This window comes from Melospiza melodia, chromosome 3 (assembly GCF_035770615.1).
Source record: "Melospiza melodia melodia isolate bMelMel2 chromosome 3, bMelMel2.pri, whole genome shotgun sequence".
Lineage (NCBI taxonomy): Eukaryota > Metazoa > Chordata > Aves > Passeriformes > Passerellidae > Melospiza > Melospiza melodia.
In genome coordinates, this window is record NC_086196.1 from 110,735,225 (window position 1) to 110,756,011 (window position 20,787).

A 20,787-nucleotide genomic window follows, 5' to 3' on the forward strand; every position below is an offset into this window, starting at 1 on the left:
AGAGATTCATAGTTCATAAACACCTACTTGGCATTGACAGCACAGCTTCCCTTTATGCTAAAAAGTTCTTAATATACTGCAAATCCAAGCAGTCTGCAGTTGAATTTTCAAGAAAGTCAATTATATACCAATACCACTTACTGCTCCATTTCATTTGCCATAAGGCACCTATTCCCTTTATTAGCACACATTTTGTGGCTATCAATGGACTAAGAAAAAATATTTAGGAATGTATCATTCTTTCTAATTTACCGTTCCATCTTCCATCAGTTTCAGACAAGAACCAAAATCTGCTAATCGAATATGTCCATTCATATCCATCAAGATATTGTCTGGTTTTATATCCCTGCAATAAAACAAATTCCAGGATTAGTACAAAATGTACTGCATTAGATGTATTCCAAGCATTAACTCTGCAAGTCTTTTCATTGAAAACCAGCAACCCAACAGTCACTCATGATATGGTGAAATTTGCACTAGAGACATTTCATGAGGCTGTAGATCAGTCAAATCCTACAATGCTTCTTAATTTTAGTAAGAATTGTGTAGTTAAATTCCTCTCATGTCTCAAGGGTAGGCAGGAGAATCTTATTTACTCTGAGCTTTCATATATAAAATTTTAAAACCATCTGAAGAATTTTAGTGAAATGCTCTCAAGTGGAAGATGCATGCTTATAGTGGAGTTGGAAAACAACCCCTAGATTTTACAACAGAACAAAGGCCAATGAAATACTGAAATAGTTTACACATTTTTAGATTTGCTGTCTTTCACTGACATTCTTCTCTCACATGCATCTCAGCTCACTGTGCACATCTGTCATGCTTCTGCTGACATGACCATGGTACACACCACTGCAGCTCGGCCTGGCCACACTCTGGCTGCCCCACTGAGCTCATGATGCAGATGGAACTACCCTTCTAAGCAGGCAGCATCATAAACATATAATAAACTCCTCATATAATAAACTCCTCATATTGCAAACTTGGCCTTTTTTTGTCTCAGGCTTTTCCTAAGTGTATGAAATACAGGTAGAGTGTATGTTCCCAGTGTACAGCTGAGTAGGATAAAAGCCCTCAGTTACCAGAGGGACATTTGTTGTTCAACTTGTAAACTAGGTTCAAATGTTGAAATTTCTTTTCAATTAAGTATAGATATTAAAAACACACATCAAGTTACATTTTAAACATATCTGACATTAGATTCTTACACCATCCTTATATATTATATTCAAAGCATAAGTCATGACTGTATGAATACAGGTCTACAAATATTTTCTCATGGAATATTTTTAAGATCTAAGAACAAACCTCCTAAAAAAACAGCAAAAAAATTAATTCCTCACTTTGCTTCGCTCCCCAAACAACTTATAAAATGAATGCCACTGATTGCTTTACAGACAAATCTCAAAATATTCACAAGCTAAATGTTCACATTGCATATGAGAGCAAATTTTGTTGCTTGGATTTTGATGTTGTGTTTGTGGTGGGTTTTTTTTTCCCAACTAAAAGTCAAGTTATAGACAAGGCTTACTGATAATTTACAACAGAAAAAAAATTAGAATCACACTTTGAACAACATTATAGAACCCATGGCATAAGGGTGTCACAGTGTCACACACTTGGTGACAATAAATATGGTAAAATTTGTTGTTTGGAAGAAAATAACTTCCTGAATTTGTGTTACTCAAAGACAAGCAGATAGCAGCACATGCTGAAAACAAACTTTAGGCACCTTTTAAATGCTCAGAAATATTTACAAAGTAGAAAACAAACACTGCAAGAAATCACACTTTCACAACTTGCAAGTGAGCATAAAGACAATTCTTTACAAAGTAAATCAGAAAAATAACTGAATAACTAAATAACTGAGTCCATTCTCATAAGACCATTCCTCCACTTGATTTTTGCTGACACTGAATATGCCAAAGAGTTGCAGCCTCCAGACTGAGATAGCTGTGTTTGTTTTGCACTCGCCCACCAAAAACATTCCTTAAACACGTTTCTAAATAAAAACAAACACATGCCATTGAGACTGCTGGAATTATAACTTCAGTTTAAAACACTTTGCAAAAACATGCACCTAAAATCCAGTTCCTCCTAGAAGCTGGACCTAGTTCAAGCTAAACAAAAACATGAGTCACCCTTGAGGCTCCATTTATCCACATTCTATCTTTTAATATATTCCCAAGAGAAATAATAATAACATTAATAACCATCATCATCATCCCAACCTCTCCCATTCAATCTCACAAAACAGCAAGAAAAAATGGAAAATCTCATTGTGTTGTCAACACTGTGCAAAACCAAACCTGCAAACAACACTTGAAGGAACAACAATTTCTTGCAGAGTGGCATTTGTAATGCTCAGTAATAACTTCATAAGAATAATTTTTACAGCTAAGGAAAAAAGAAAAGACCAACTTAATAAAAACAAATTCTTTTCAGCTCTTGTAACAGAAGCTATGGGCTACGAACAACTGTTCTGAATTCTGAGCTACATTAATAAAAGACAGTTTGAAAGACAAGAATTGCTGGTACCTGCAGAGCAGAGTAGGCTATAAGCAAAGGGAAAGAAAATTATGAGCCCCAGAGGGAAACAAGGAACAGGAGTAATTATTGCCAGTGTAACTGAAGAGTGTGAAGGTGGTGATTATGGGAAAAAAATCATGTCTTAAACCCAGCATCTTTACTGGGCCTGCAGCAGCTAGATTGCATTAGAATGATGAGTTTTGTTCCAGGTTTTCTTTTGAATGACGTTTGTTTACTCCCTTTAGTGATCAGAGCTGATCTATCGCCTGTTCTAAAGAGAATATGGTATTCTCTCTTCACATCCACTCCACCTTCCCCAGCTTATCCCAGTTTCTTCCATGTATGGACTGGTTCCTTCTACTTCCATCTCAACTGCACTTTTATTCCTATCTCTCCTACACCCATGTCAAAAGCTGAGATGTCCAATCCTTCACAGCCTATCAACCCCAAATTTCCTCCCTTTCTGTTTCCTCCTTCCTCTCTCACCTTCTTCACTCCCAAGTCCTCATCTCCCTGCTTGCTCAAATTTAACTAATCTTGTTTTTTATCCCATTTCAGTTCTCAGCAGTCACTATTTACTCACAGTCCTGTTCCACTGGCTTCCTATTCCTGTGATACAGGACAACTGTATCCTCTTTCCTCATGTCCAGTTCCTGTCCAATTTGCATGGCAATCTTCTTTGGCACCAACAGGAAGAGAACAGGAACAGTAACAGAGACACTCCACACACCCTCTAGTGTCTGTTTATCAGCATCTCTCCAAATTCCTTCAATATCACAGCTCTGCAGCAGTGCAAATACAGCAGAAGAAAACTGAAAAGTATTTAGGGATCAAACTCTGCACACAGTGGTTTGGAACTCATAAGAAATGGAATATTGAGGGAAAAATTATAACCTGAAAATATCTAGGTGGGAGAAAGAGGAATGAAAATATATCCATGACTCATGGAGGATTCTCTCCTAAATTTCAAGTCTCCACACCCCATAGTAGAAGATTTTCTCACTGGTTTTGTAATAATTATTTTATTAATTGAAATTCTATATAGGAAAAGCAATCCATGATTCTTGATTTTATTTCTGGAAAGAGGAACATTTATGGCTTCAGGCAAACACTAAGGAAGGAAAATTCCAGATTGAGTACCTAAAATCTGGCAAAATTAATGAGCAAATAATGAAAAGTTAGACGGCTCAGTGAATAGAGCACTGGGCTGAATCTTTGTAGATAAGAATTACCAGGTGATTGTGGGCAGGCCATTTAAACATCACTCAACAAGAACCATGGTGCTCAGTCAAGCAATTAATATCATCTGGCTAGAAGGCTGTAGAGCCTAAATACCCCACTAACTCTGTAATTAGTTCACTGCAATAAAAGGTCAGCCCACTTCAAATATGAAATACTAATTCACTTTCAAGAAATATAAGCATTTGAAAGGTATTTTATGAGCCAGATTTCTAGTGGGAACAGGTATTGAATTGCTCTGACACCACTGTGCTTCTCTGGAGACCCTGACCAAGTCCCCGACAGTTCAGCCCCTCTCTGACCGAAGCTTCAGGGGAGGAACCTCAATGTGCAAGGGGTACAGGCTGCCAGAGCTGGACCTGCACGAGCCAAGCTACCACAAATTCTTCAAATATGCTCCACACTGAATTAAGGGCACACCAGAACCCAACATACCCAAAGAAACTTTTTTTTTTTTAATGAGTGATTTAACAGCACTAAAGGAACTAGAAATCTGGACCAAATAGACTTCTTTAGAAACAAGTATGTCCATTTAAACTTTGACTTTCAACAGAGTGTCCAGGAGCAAATTCTACTTTTCTAAGCTTTGCTGGCCTTGACTGTAGGAGAAAATCAGCACTGCACAGCAGCTTTGCTGCTGTTTTCTGAAGAATGCAATAGGAATAAACAGTGTGCAATACTGAACAATTCACTTGCACTGAAAATGAGCAAAGGCTAATGAAAAAAAGAAAGAAAAATCTGTAATGAATTCTTCCTTATAATGCTTCTTAGTTTAATGTGGGGAGCTGTTCTTCAGATTGGCATGTTTACCCAGATGACTTCACTCACCCCTCTTTAAAACCGTTTACTTTCTTAAGCTGTAATTAAAACCCAAACATTTTACATACTAACTATGTTAATATAAACAACATTCTGAAATAGGACTACAGCAGATACCTGGATTATTGCCATTTATTTTGATTTCTCTGTTAATGAGCCAGAGTAGAATTTCATTTGTTCAGTAAGACTCAAGAAAAAGTATTCCCTCTGAGACATGCTAAATCCATAGCACATTCCAGCTGTAAAATAAACTAAAAAAGAATTTTTAATACATGTGAACGTATTTTTTCCCCTGAATTTATTTCTTATACTAAAGGAAACTTAAGGAATCGTGAGGTCTTGCATATTGAAATTTGCACTAGAAAATATTCTTAAGTTCCTTACAACTTAAATTATCTGATCATCTTATGGTTTCAAAGCATATGGGTTCCTGAGTTTCACCTATGTCATTCCTTGAATCACTGGATCACTGCAATTCTGTTCTTTTCAAGACCACGTGAAGTTCCTCAGGTCTACAGATCAGGAATCAGCAGATTTAGAAGAATATTAAAATTTTGTTTTGAGGGGAGCATTATGGAGGAGGGGACCAGACAAACAAAATGGAAGATGCATCAAGAACAGAGGGACAATTATTGCAATTGTATCAGAATGATTGAGCAGCAGTGGTGTCAAACACTACCAAAGGCTGTGCCAGTGGGTCAACTCACAGGCTTGTATCTTCTAAGTTTGTGTGATACAATTCCTAGTGGCATTAAAGATTTTGTGACCAGTAGGGATCCATCTTCTTGGTAGCTGCACAGTTATGATGGAAATTTACTTGGTTTAGTTATTATGATTTTTTCTTTCAAAAAAAAATAAATGATCAGCCAGAAATGGAGGAAGAAGTGAGTCCTTCTCCTCAAGATCAACAAAAGTGGCCAGGTGGAACAAGTGGGAACCTCTTAATATGTCCAACATATTCTCCTTGGAATAAATTTCAGATGCTGATGGACTTTTATTTATGCTGATGGTCTGTCCTTGCATACAGAGCTGAGCTCTTAAAAAACCAGCAGAACTGAAATGAGAATAAAGGGACTCACACTGCTCTAAATGCACGATGTGAGCTGAGCCTGAATAAAGAAACTGACCTGTCTGAAATCAAAGGAGCAATTTGATAGCTGAGCTACTAGTTTATCTGAGCCCAGTAGATAAGAAAGTGATACCCTAGAAAACAAATTTTTATTTCTAATGCTAACATTAGAAAAGCATGGAAATCAACTAATTTTCCTAAACAGGTCACATACCTCAAGACATGCTATTTTTGAATAGCAAGGAACAAAGTGAGTAGTTCAAGTGAATTTTTTTTCTGTGAAAAATTCACATCAACAGTATTTTTAATGCTACCAATGCAAATTAAAATACAGCATTTGAGAAAAACAAATTAGTTTCAGGTGTAACTGCTGGCACAGAGAAACTGATGCAGAAAGCTTATTACCAATTAGAGATTTCACAGTACATTATTTGCTCATTGTACATGCAAGAGCATTCCCCAAAAGTATAAATCAAAAGATTAAAAGCAGACATCAATGATTATAATTATTCACTCTTACAACAAGAAATGCCATCCTTTGCCAAGTTACCTACTTTAAGAAAAAACACAACCAAGACTTCACAGCCAGAATGCCTGGACTTTTTATCCAAAATTCGTTCAGAACACAAGATTATCCTTAGTCAGGACAGAAGTTTGGCAAACTGCTTATTTCACTCCCTTCTGTTGTTTCAGGCAGACTTTCCCTCCATACACCTCTCTCACACAGAAATGCTGCATCCATGATTAAAAATGAAGACACTTGATTTTGGCAGCACTCCACTGAAATGAGCAAATTTGGTGCCTGTGAAGATTTTATTAAGGCATTCAGTGATGCTCTACTGACATCTTGCTTTAGATACACAGAGTGAAACAAATGGTAAACTCCCATCAAGAATGCTGGTCAAATAATGCCTTTTTTCACAGTCAAAGGTATGGACATTGATGTCCAGCAGGTTATTTCTGTTTTCCATTACAATGGACTGGGTTATATCAAAGTCAGCATTGCCATATTCTGCCAACTCTGGTTTATCTGAATTCTGATGAGCAAAAGTAGAAATAGGCTCCATCTGGCAGAAAGACCAATGTGCACTGAGCCAAATTAGATTTGGACAGTCAGCAGTTATTCTTTAGCAATCCCAACAAGATAGGCTGCACAAGATAGGAGCATGAGAAAACTGGAATATGTTGTACCTCATTAACCATGCCTCTTATCAAGCCTCTACTGTGCCTTCTCCTAAACAGACACTCCTTCATTTTTGGGTGAAATCCAAAAAGCGCGTATTTCGATTGAAACCAAAATAATTTAAATAACTTTGATCTTAGCCTTATTATTTGTATAGCACCCAAACCATTGCAGCATGTTTGTGTACTAAACAAAATCTGCTTCATGTAAAGCTGACAAACTAAAGCTTACAAGCAAATAAGATGCAGTAGCCTTGCATACAGCCCTGAAGTCAACAGGAATAGCCAAAGATTGAACACTTCAGAATTTAAGACTAAATAAGAAGAGCAACTATAGGGGGGGGAAAAATGCCATAATCAACCTTATCTTACAATTATTTTTTAACAGTATCTTAACAGTGTAAAACTCCCTTGTTTTGTCTTTAACTCTTGATAATAAATTATTATGTATGTGCTGTTGCAGAACCACACAGTAATTCACCTCTGCTAAAAGCATCTCTCTATTCTAAGCAGCAGGAGACTCCTCTAAATCTCATTACATTCAATGGACAGACACTCATCAATTAGTTGGAAACATCAACCAAACCATGACAATAAAGGCTCAAGATCTGTGATATAGTCATTATTTATTGATCAGTGTGGATATTGTCACACATCCTAATCGAATTTTATTCTTAGTAATATCACAAAACTAAATGAAAAACACTACAAAATTCAAGGTTCCAAGTACTCTGTGCAGTACATTTGGTGCAGCACCTACAGAATCAGATACTTTTAAACTAACTTATTTCCACACCACACTTTCTGCCAAAGTGTACTTTTTAAATCCTTTATCCAGACAGAGAGCTAATTTCAGTTTTCACTAAAAATAAGGTAATTACATTACATTTTTCTTTTACTATGAAGAATCTGCACCACAGACTTGAAGCATATAATGCAAAACAGATTAAACTGAACACTCACCCACACTGAGTTTTTTGTGTGGTAACACAAAAAGTAATGAATTTAAGTACCAACAAAAGATACTCAGATGAAACATTAGAACAGATTGGTTCAGGAAATGCCACCATCTCCATCACTTTTCTTTCAAAACCAGTTAGACAAATGTCTGTCAGACTGGTTTAGCTACAGCTTGATCCTGCCTTGAAGCCCAAGGAAAGCACTAGCTGACCTCTCCAAGTCCTCTCCCAGTCCTTTGCTCCACAGCCTTTAATTTCTGCCACTCAGACAAGTATTCCGGACACAACACAGTGTTTACCTTACGGTATCCAATGTTCTTTATGAATTTCAAATGCTAATAAAGGAAATAATAACAAGCAACAGGGAATGAGTACGTCAGCCAACACATATATATCTTGAGTTTGTTCAGGCACTCATATTCATTCCTGAACACTTGAGCAGAGTGTAGTTACTGGCTTATAAATATATGCTCCACCACATCATATTATAATATCCCAGAATTAATTTACCTCAGAAAAATGTCTCCCTGTTGGCTTTGTGCATATGTATTTGTTTCCAAGTAATGGATATCTCTAGCACCATAACAGTTGCAAACCAAAAATAATTATTTTTAAAAGCTGCTCATGTCCATTTTCTTCCTTCTTAAAAAAAAAAAAATAAGTAAAAGGGGTGATTTGAAAAATTCTTTTGGATAAATGCTTGGCAGCTACATACTCCCCATAGCTACTGTCTTCATCTACAATGCTGAGCAGCTGACAGAACCAGAAATCTATGGAAAAAAACCCTCACATGCAGGTCAGGCCCCTCATGCAGCATTTTAAAGAGATGTCAGGGTGAAGTCACTTGTGATTGCCTAGGGATTATTTCTATTGTCTTGTCAGCTTTACAGACTAAAACTAGGAACACACTGTGCTATTTGATAACCATTGTAAATTTGGTTCCTTACAAGGCTGATTTACAGATTGATTTTAAATGCCAATGAAATAAGTATAAAAGAGTGGTAGACATTATCAGAAAGCCAATTCCTGATGTCACAAACAATCAAGCATGCAAGAGAAAGTCCAATGCATTCTGAAACTTGAAAAAGTTCATATTAAAAAGTAGAAGTTAATTTCCATAGGAACTGTTAAAAACAAATTGAAAAACCCAAACCCAAGTGACACAGGCCTCTCACAGTGGATCAAGAATATAGAAGTTCATAACTTTCCTCAGGCTTGACTTGTAGCAGAGTTACTGGTATTAGACAAAAAAACCTTGTAAGGACTCAAATATCAAATTGAGCACACAAAGTATTGAACATTTGAATGTTTAATAATTCATTTTTCTTGAACAGAATAGTATTATTGAGTAAAATTTAATGCATGAAAATATGAAAGCCTTGTACCTCATTTCTTTTTGGGTAATTTTAGTAGCTTTTATAGTTATTCATGATGGTCTCTCCTCCTCTTTTTTTTAGTCTCAAAAACACTATTTCTTTTTGAGAAACAAAAACTGATTTGGAAAACAAATACTTGTTTTGAAAATCACAAAAATCAACACAGGAAATGAGTAAAAATTGCTATAACTGAATGTAATTTGTAAAAATCAAGGAGACAATGCTTGGGAAATGAGGTAAATATTCTTACATGAAGCAAGCTGTAACATAACCACAGCACAATACTGTAAACTCTGGAGGCACTGTGCCACTCAGTGATCAAAGCCAATCCAGAATTATGGGTAATTTGAAAGGACTACTCAAAAAAACCAGTGGGAAGGGGGTCCTGGGAATCCACTCTCAGTGACCTTGCTCTGAGCAGGAGGGTTAGAGCAGCTGACCTAAAGAGGTCCCTCTCAACCCCACCCATCCTGTGACTCTGAAATTATGACTAAAGCTGCCTTCTTAATTTTATTTCACTAATAACCTTCTGGTTATGTTGTACCAAAACTCCTCCAACCTAATTCTGAAATGCAGTAACAGCAAAGTACTACAGGTTCAGTTGCAGCAGCCTACAAACTTCTAACTTCTTGTGGCTCAAGACAGAAACAATCTTCAGCCTTTTAGCATTAAGAATATGTCTATTTTTCCACTGGAAATTGCATTTCATCAAACAAAGATCAGCAAAGTCCTTCACTCTCTCTGCAGGGATATGACAGGTAAAACCACAAAATTATCTTGATTGTATCTTGACATTTAATAACAGGCTTACAAAATTTGTTAAAATTAAAAGCTTCCTTTCCCTGATCTAAAGTGTGACTAACAGAAAGCCCCTATTTATCCCAAAATGCTCAGCAATCAAGGTTAGTCTCTGACATTGCTCTGACAATGTTAAGATAATCAGTGCTGGCAAGATTGGCCTGAAGCCATCAGACACCACTCCATGAGCAGCCCTCCACACCACTGCTCTGTCACACAATTTTCTCTATGTAAAAAGTCTTGGCTATCAGAGAAGGCTCATCTCCTCATAAGAATGCCTACAGCACACACATATGTGTGCAGATATATATTTAAGACAGCCAGGAGCAAAACAAGGTTCATAGAAAGACTTTTGGGTGGCAAAACATAGAAGAAATTTGCTGAAGATGCAAACTAGGAACTATCTGGCCTGAACTACTTATTCCAGGGCATGGATTACTTTTCTCACCGTGCTTTTGTTTTGTAAATTTGCAGTAACTAAATGCATGTTTTTTTATTATTATGAAAGAATATTCTCAGGAATACACAATCCCTAGAACAGAGCACTTCAACACATGTAGAAGCAAATTATTTATATTAGGGTTGTTTGCTTACAGAGGGTTCCTCAGAACACAACTACTTGCAGGCAGAAAATTCAAAAGAGGTGTTTAAATTATATCCTTATGTGACTAACTAACTGTGCCTACACTAAGAATATTGAAGCAACCTGAAATGAAGGAGCCTCTGGGGAAAAATGGGATGGCAGGGAGTGGATTGCTCACCTAGCAAGGGGCCCTAAAGTAAAAGAGCACAATTAAAAATAGGCCATGAACAAGAAGCTGTGCCACCAGGCTATGCATGATTCCTGAAAGAAGAGCTGGGTACCTTCAATTTACACAGCACTTAGAAAACAAAATAAAAAAGCAGACTTGATGTTTCTATCTCCGTCTGGTGTTCTCCTCCTTTTCTAATAAGCTACAAATACACACAGCAGAGGACCTGGCTGAGGGCACTCACTATTTTTGCCTTTCTAACCTGCCCAGCTGTCACAATGCTTTTTTTGGACCTGATCACTCTGCTTATAGCTTCACATTCCTCAACAGAAACTCCACACCAACAACATTCATCAGGGAAAACTGCCATTTGAGTCAACATTGGAAAGAATAATGGCCTTCAAGCCCAAAGTTGCATGAATATTGAGAAACAACACCAAGTACATGACAAACAAGTAACTATCACAGGAGTGCATTTAAATATCTTGAGCACAGTTTACTCTTTTTTTTGAGGCATCCTATTAGTTGACACTTTGAAATACAAAAATCAAACAAGTTTAAAGCTGACGGTGGTAGAAACAAGCTCCATTGAGCAGCCAATTTTAAATATTATGTTTATTCACTTCATATTTCAATGTAGTTACAATGGAATACCAAGCAAATTGCTTGAACTCTGCAAACTTCAGTTGACAGAGCTGTTTCTGGGTTGTCAGACTCTACTCTTTTGTGCCATTCTGTGTTTTTCCTCCAGAAGATGAGAATAAATATTATCATGACAATTTAAAAAGCAATAAAATGATAGTATATTTGCCATGTTTTGCCATGTCAACTTTATTGGAATTCCATTTTGGCTTCTAAGAACTTAAGTAAACAGATTAAGAACTCCACAAGCACTACTACCCTCCAGCATATTCTAAAGATTAAAAAATTAAAGTCTGCTAAGTAAGGCTAATTCATGTCAAAGCTTTTAGATTTCTAATAGTATCATGAGTTACTGGTGGGTAAGGGAGTAGAAAGAGTAAGCTCCTTAAGAATGTTATGCCCATCTGTGAGTGCCATCTGTCAAAGAAATCCTGCAAGAAGAGGCTAACAGGGAATCCAGAATATGCCCAGCTGCTGCACTGTAAATTACTACCTATGCTAAAAAACCTTAACACGTAGTTGTAGGCAGATAAATGTTTTCTTTCCTTTTGATTCTCATTTTAGATATGCAGTCTCTGCTCTTTGCTTTTCTGCACAACCACACACAGCCCCTGAAACTGCTCAGGGCATTGAAAAATTCTGAGAGTAAACCAAACAAACTGAGAACTTGTACTGGTTTCCATAAAAACAGTGAAAGAACATTTTACATATTCAATTTTTGAAAAACCACTGCTGATACAAAGAAAGCAATTCACAGAAGAGTGTTCACTCAGAAGCTGTTTGGACAATCTAAAATTTTTTTAGTATCTATTCTTATATATATCTTTGTATGTATATCTGTATAAGGCACACCTACATGTATTTTAATTATCAGGGATATTTTTAAGTGCCCTGTGCTTAAGGAAGCTATTAGTTGCAAACCACTAGAAAATTTCTGGGACTGATCAAGAAACAAACTAACCTGCTGGATCCACACTGCACCCCACAGCAACTCTTCCTTGGCCTTTTTCTGTCTTTCTCCAGGAATAAACACACAGATAAAAATGCACTGAGAATTATGGGAGGTGAGGGAAAAAGAGGTCTGTGCAGAAATGAGTTCTGGGATCACTTAATGCTTTTTGTTTTTTCAAAAGAAGGATATACAGTCTTAATATGAGGTTGATCTTCTCTCTCCCCCACACATTTACTTGATCAGCAATAAAAAACAATTAAAAATGTATTAAAGGGAGGGAGAGAAACACATAAAAAAGTAGAACATATTTTAAGGACACATAAAATATTCAGGAATAGGGAGCACATTACAAAAATTTAAATGAATTATTTGTTGTTCCTGAGTTATGTGGGAAACAGAACAAAGATAAGATGCAAAGCTGCAAGTAAACCTGGAGACTAAAAAATATCGTTTACAAGGAGAAGAAAACCAATGCCACTCCAAGGGAACAAATATAAGCATCAAATACTTGCCACAGCTCTTCCAATATGTGAGGATGCACTGCTATATCCTCTATGTTTCACATCTTTTACTGTTCTTCTCCCAAGCTAGCAGGGCTTTAGATTTCATATATTTTTTGAAAGACTGCCCAGCAGAAGAAGAATGTTTCTGAAAACAACACTACTACACAGCCATTTCAATGCGCGGCATGGAACCTCTGCTTTCTTCGTCCTTTGCCCAATAAAGGTTTATTCAGCAGTTACACAGATACCTGGGATTCCTCTTTTTTTTAATGGAAGTCAGTACTGTCAGAATACTTAGCCCTCTCCAAGAAATAAAAGGGGAGGTGGAAGCAAAGAACAAAACAGAAAAAAGTATAGCTTTTCCAAATCTGCATTCTACTTAACTGTGCCCTAAATTAACAGTATAGAGGTTAAATGCTAATAGCAAAGAAGATTCTTTCCCAGTGAGTAAGTAAAAAGTAGAACAGTGAGGAGCAAAGAACCTACTACTCCTGAAATAATAAAACTAAATTTAGGATAATCTCTCTTGCTTCCCCTCAGCTTGAATGTCTTTTATTGTATTGCAAATATACAGTATAATATTTATTAGCTCTTGGTTATCCCAAAAAACCAAACAAAATCCAAAACAAACAAACAAAAAAAAGCAATAACAAAAAAAACCAAAACACCCAAAAAAACCCCCCAAACCAAAAAACAAAACTGTGTTGAATGAATTCTATTTACAAGTTGTTAAATACAGCAGAAGATACTGCTATTGAACACAAGAAATGCAAAGTGACTGTTTTTAGGGACAGAGAGAAGAAGAGTAAAAGTCCCTATATATGTGCAGTGGAAGAAAATTTGTATTTCACTGGAAATTTAAATTATTTCATGTTATTATTCATTCCATGTCAACTACCAACCTGATCAATGCTGGTATAGGCTGAATCCAAGCCTTGCTGCAGGTAGCAAGAAAGAGTGAGTTCCTTACAGGAGTGTACACAGGCAGGGCTGTATGCTGACAAGAAAAAAGCAACAGGACTGCAACATTTCCTGTATGCTATTATTCCACAGCCAGGTGAGAAATCACATCATGACCCTCTCATGAAATCCTCAACCAAGTCCTCCAGAGGAAGGACAGCCCACAGGGTGGAAGAACCCAGCAGTGCAAGGAGCTCAAGAGGGACATAAATGGCTCTGAATCCTTGAGGACAGCAGAAATGAAGAAACATAAAAATCCTCTCACCTCTGTCATGATGTGATTTTGTTTTTTAATTTGCTGAATCACTCAGGACTCCAAAAATGCTTTTTTAAAGAGTAAGAAGTAAACATTGTGCCTTGTTGCCCAGTTCAGAATCACGGTGGGAAGGCAGCCCCCAAGCACCACACTGCAGTGACCACACTGGGCACATCCAAACACAACCAACCTTCCCAAAATCCCAATACAGAGGGGCAGAGCAGAGAGACTTCTGTCAGAAACCCTACCCTGACTGCTGAAGGAAGAGACATTGTACACTATTATTTGGCATTGGCTTTTTGTTTGTGTTCAGCTAATTTCATGGGAAATTGCAGAGGTTTGTTTCTGACCATGTCCAGGGGACCGCAAGGTGAATTAGGAGACTCTCCAGAAGACTCCTCTGTGCCCAATACTTCTTAGAAGAGTGTGCATTTATTTATTTTTCTGTTTTGGGACAGGAAAGGGTGTTTTCTTTTTTGACACTAAAATGACATTCAAAATAACAGATTTCTGGCCTATATAATGAGGGTTTGGATTTTCATTTTGTCAGAGGTTCTTTTACCCTGTCTGGTTTTCAGACTGAGAGAATTTCAGTGAGAATTCTGTAAGGAACTGAGGTTCTGATCTTTCATCTGACCATGGGATGCCAAGCAAGATGTTACAATCTGGAAATTTTTTCTCCTCACAAAGACCAGCTCCTTGACCCTTCTTTGCTGTAGAGTATAAACAAGAATGGGAAGGACAGAAAACAGTGAACAGCAGGATGAGAAGATGTGCTTCAAATTCCTAGCCTGCCTGTTGATTTTTTAATAACAGCCAATTTTTTTTTTCTGTTGTGCCTTTTTACATTTGACGTTCATACAAAAGCCATTGACTGCAGAAAGGAGGAGTTTGTCAGAGAGAGAAGTTTTGAGCCTTGAAAATGCTGAAAAGCAGCACCTTGTGCAGACAGCAGAAGGGGAGGGTGGTAAGAGTCAGCTGGTGCTCAGGCAAGAGTCAGGTTTGCTGAAGCACCCAGGTGAACCACAAGCCTGCATCTCAGAGACAACTATGGAAAGTGATTCCAGCTTTTTCAATTTTAGTCCTATCACTGAATGCAACAACAGAATTCATATCAAGAAGTTACAATGAGAGAACATATAGCAGGAAACTACACACACCACAGCACTGCTGATTTTTTTATTAGAGTTTAAGGATATGACTGATGTGCCTCAATTACATGTTGTATTAAAGAGAGATTCAAATTGAGAACTCCAGCTATTGAGTGAAAACTGTGGCTGAATTCACAATTTTAAAAGAAAGTCACAGAACACTATCCTAGAACAAACAATTATTTAGGAATATTCAAAAGTACAACACACACACACACACACCATCCCTCAAGCTCTCAGAAGTCACTCCCATCTTCCTCTTCTTTGTTTCCCTCTCCCCCATGCTTATTTTCTGTCTGGTCTCCTCACCATTTAAATGGCTGGTTCCTTGGAGGATCAAAGCTGCTATTTTTGAGTCACTTAACCTACAGTTAATCTCATTGTTGCTTGCCTGTTTAAGTGGAATTAGTTGGCCCTGGTGCACCTAATGGTTAACAAGGAGTCTGACAGTCTTTGGCTGTGTGTAATGTTACAAAAAGTGCACTTCAGAACTTGCATAATGAGCAGTTTTAGCTAGTTTTGCCTTTACTTCCTAGAGAATTCAGGAATATGTGACTTAATGAATGATGAATTAATCATCCTTGTCTAGCTGAGATTCAAACATTTTCTGGAACCAAATGGAAAGCAAAAATTTTAAAGTAAGGAACAGCAATTTCTGACTTGAATTTATAGATGCAAGTAGACCTGTTGTATCTATAAATGATTTATTAATATGATACATAGAGTTAATAAAAAACTTCATTTGGACATGTGTTACAGTTGATGTGCATCAGCAAAAGTCTGAATAAAAAAAAACTAGTTTTGCTTGTTTGAAATGTATCCAGAAATGTAAAATCAAAGATCTTGGTGCCTGTGCCTCATCTCCAACCAGGCAACCCTTTTCTAAACTCACCACCAGCCAAATGGTTTTCAGCAGAAGGTTTATTTTAAAAAATGGAGACTTTTTCCCACCATTCTTCCACAATTCTTATGAACATTATCAACACCATTACCAAAGCATTATAAGAAAACAATGCTTCCTAAGTAATTTATCCACCTGCCTAACACTATTCTTTTGCACATATTCACAGACAGGTTCCTATTCTGTGTTGAAACCTCAGAAAGCAATGGTCCCTACTTAAATATCAAATTTTTAGTGCTCAATTGGAGATGATCTGTTCTAAATAGATCATAGAATACCAGGTTGGAAAGGACCACAAGGATCATCTGCTCCAACCCTCCCTGGCAAAAGCACAGCGAAGACAAGACAGCCCAACACCCTGCAAAACTGATAGCCAACTCAATGCTGGCTCTTTTAATAAACATGACACTGCTAAAATGTTTACATAAATTGTCTTCTTTCTTCTCATGGCTCTGGAACCAAGCATATAAAATTATATAACAGTGGTTAAGTACTGCCTGCCCAGAACTGAGATTTGAGTGTCACAAATGTTCACCGAAATAAAACTGTGGTTCAAAAAGATCTATTATATTAGAAATGTACCAAAAAAGTAAAACACAGAAGATAAGGCATTCAGAGTTCTTCTACTTAATATATGATGCTAATGTAATTACCAATTTCAGTAAGATTATTACTGATGCTATTTCAATCTTGTACAAACTAGTATCTCACCATCAGCTACTTTCAGGCAAGAATTCTCATTACCATAAAACACAAATTAAGACAAAGCCTGTAGTATGAATCCCATACTAGTGTGTATATCTCAACCATTTCACACATGAGCTGCATTTTTACCTTAAATGTACATTTGCTTTTCAGTAATGCTGCAATGTCTTCAAGCAGACCAATTACAGAGAATTTCAGTCATGACAGAATTCAAGAACTGCATCAGGATTGTGTCAAAATTTCAACAGGATACCAGAAATTGCTTCAATCCAGTTCAAGATGCTCTGTTTTCATGTGGGAATAGGAATTTCCTGATATTCTCAGAACAATTCTATTATTTCATCACTCTAGAGCAGCAGGATTAGAAGATCCTTTTGATGCTGCCAATAATATTCCATACACATGTTACTCTGCACTGATCTGGTACTAGGGAACTAAGAGGCAATAATAGAGATAAAACAAGTTTCTGAAATGCTTATTGATCTGAATCACACAAGCACAGCCAAAACATTACACAACATTTCCTAACCCACATAAATCAGCAACTGCAACGTGAAGACTCACTTGATGCTAAAGTAAAAATCTAGATTTTTTTTTTTCTCTCTACATGATATCCTCAAAAAAGCTCCAATGTGTTAAAGGTTATGTGTTAGTTTTGCCAAGACACTTTAAGATACACACATTCAAGTTAGTGCACACTGGTGGAAAGAAGACAAAAACATTGAGACAGGCAAAATTTTGGCAGGCACAAACACAGAAAGGTTCTGGCAACATCTTCATAAGGTAAGCAGGGAAATCAGCAATCTGTTTTGCATTCATGCAGTGTAGTTACAGGCAGAGTACAGAAGTTACTAAACAATAAAAAAAATTATGGGACAGCAATTTTGAATTTTGGTATATTCCCAGAAAAAGCAGGAAAATGATGGAACAAGCAGGATGGGATAACAGGATTATCTTGCCAGGAAAGCTGCACTGAGCAGCTTCTGTGCTTGTGTTTCTAATGAAGCTGGCATAATTCTCAATTACAGACTCTTTTTAATTTATCATAGACTGTTAAGGTCAAACATAATTTATTATAAATCAGTTTTTTAATTCAAATTAGATCTGTGAGAAGGCATGCAAATGTGATACCACAACAAAAAAATATTGCATTACTTTCCATGGCATCCTCAGAACTCAGATTATGATTTTTTTGGCAAGAGACAAGTTAATGCCTCTTAGAATACTCAACTGGCAATCATGATGTTTTACATTTCAGCATTCACAGCTCTCCTAAGCATTTGATTGTCAAAAGCAACCATGATATTAGTACTACAGACTCTCAGACAAGTATTTTCCAGAAACTATGATTTGAAAGAAACAAGGTAAGCAAAGGCTGATCCAATGTTTAAGTAGGAGTTGTGACTTGACAGTAATTTCTTTTTGAGTCCATTGACAAGTGCTGTCACTGCAAATCACACTTCCCTTACTTAAATTTTCTACCATTTTTTGGATTTTACATTCTTAAAAGAAACACCAGCTTTGTGACCCAGGTGAGTAGGAAGAGAATGTTATTTGGAGCTGTTGCAATTAATCAGGCAGAAAACATGTGGACTATACTGACACTAAACAACTTTCACTTCCTGAAACATAATGTGTAATATTTAGAATGATTATGAGGAATCCCACATTATGCCATGCAAACACTGGGAGCAAAGTCTGAATTCCTTTGTGCACACAATTTACCAGAATCAGGCAATTTTTGTCACAGTATTATGCATTGAGACACAATTGCATATTAAAAAATTTTTAATTTTTCTCATATGAGAGAAAGTGTCACTGAAAGAACAAATGACAGTACTAGGAAAGGTATTGATCATCAACTGGCCAAAGGAGAGATGACTGCACAGTGCTGAAAGAAGCAATAAAATCAGAGGAAGATTATTACTGCTGATCCTCTGAGATCAGTTTTGAAACTGATTTAACATTTTAGCTTTAAAACACAGCATAAAAATAAATGCACACTCATAAAATGTGTAGATACCACAAAGCTGAAAAGCAGCAGTAACAGCAGGGAAGATTGGAATATCACACATACAGAAATGGCTAAACTGAAGACTATAATAACAGAAATCAGATTACACTTAACAATGTAAAATGTAAATACATTCCTGGTGAGTGTAACAGCAGAAACTTCTCTTACACAACACGCTTATCAACTGTAAGAGATAGAGAAGGAACTGTGTACACCAGAACATTATTTCACATCTGTACCTTTACAGTGTGATGGAACCATGGCTCTTGGTTTTTCTGGGAGAAATATTCTAGCAGAGTCAGAAATACTGCAGCTACAACACAAGTTCCTTCCAAAATGTCATCTCATATAATGTTTACAATCCTTAGCATTAAATTTTTATTAAGTTGTCTGACAACTCAAAGATTAAAAAACAACTTGCAGAATGACCATACTCAACATTGTCGTGTCATTATTTCAAAAGTTTTGTCTGTAAAAGAAATCCCTAAAATTTTGACTTACATATAAAGAAACTCCAATCAGGCTACCCAATATGTCAAAATGTAACTCTTGCTCTGATAGTATAAAATGAAACAAACCAAAACCAAGTAGTCTTGGTGGTACAGAAATTAGCTCTTTCTCATCACTACCAAACTCTTTAAAGTAAGATGCACATACAAAGATATGTTATATTCTCCAGTTATTTTTTCTAATTTGCAACACTGTCCCCTGATCAAAACCAGTTTTTGAAACACAGCACATGTGGATTTCTTGTTTTACTATATTTATTCTAGTTCCCAAACCTACTTGCCTTTTTGGAAGTACTCATAATTTTGGAGTTCCACTTACTCTCAGCTATAGCTTGGCTGTTTCTACCCCCACAATGTCAGAGTCAAAACTCACCTGAACTCAAACTCCACAGCTCTACTGCTCTGCCATGAAAACATGCCCACCACACACAAAATTACACACTGTTTATTTCTCACTCTGCCTGCGCTCCACTTTCTTCACACATTGAATAAGGACATGATAAGCTATCTTCTAATTCCCAGTGTGTGAAACTCCAACATACCTAAATGGGATGCCCAGCTGGCCCTATTCACCACCTCACTGTCAAGAATTACTGTGAGACAATTTTCAGCTCTTGCTTGTTTGGTTTTGCAAAGCTTTGTAAAGCTCTCATGGTTTCTGCTTATCACTGTGTCTGTGTGGCCCCCTGTAAAGTCACCTCTTCTCAGTCACTGAGACAGCCCTGAAAATGCAGCTGTCCAAAGATTTTGGTCCACCACATTAATCAGTATGGAAGTAGTCCTGGTAACAATTTATCTTTGGTTAATTAAAAATACTGCAGCATATAGACAAAGAAGCAGATTAAAAATGAAGCGTGCTTGTATAAATATAACAAAACACTTATATGCAAAATTAGCTTTAAATCAGCTTATATCTCTGGCATCTGAGGAGGATTGTGAGCATGTGCCTGTTTCAGAAGATCACTCCCCTAGAGATCAAAACCGTACTTTCATCCTTTAACACAGGAATATTTTAATTTCATTTAAAGCAAATCTTGCCAAAAAACAATAGCTCAATTAATAGATGAGCTTAAATCACCACAAAAATATTATAATTTGAGGGAAATAATATGAAAACAATACATTAATTCTTACAAAACAGAAATCAAGCAAAAGAATAGAAACATATCCTAAAATCTCTCATCCTATAACACATTCATAATGCGTTTGGGCAGGTTCAAGCTGTAATATAACGTTTATTCCAACCAAAAGGCAAGGAAACATGAAGGAATAAGCCAGACCAGGCTGGAAGCATATGTCTACAGTTTCTCTACCATGTCATACAGCAGCAGGCATGTAAGTAGTTCAGTATGTGTTTTTTGCTTTTGTTGTTGCTAGAAAACAAACAAACCATATTGACAGGCACGATCCAAATACAATAAATCAGCTCTGTGACATTGGCATAAAACTCCTGAGAGGAACAGACTAAGGA

The 20,787-nt window shown here is 36.8% G+C and overlaps 1 protein-coding gene across 14 annotated transcripts in view; it reads right to left on the minus strand.

Moving 5' to 3' along the window:
• Positions 1-20,787, minus strand: part of CDC42BPA (CDC42 binding protein kinase alpha) — a 181,938-nt gene that overhangs the window by 79,611 nt on the left and 81,540 nt on the right. For all 14 annotated transcript variants that reach the window (XM_063152594.1, XM_063152595.1, XM_063152601.1 and 11 more), the window contains one exon: positions 253-346. In XM_063152594.1, coding sequence (XP_063008664.1) covers positions 253-346 — 94 coding nt within the window. The remainder of the gene's footprint in view (positions 1-252; positions 347-20,787) is intronic.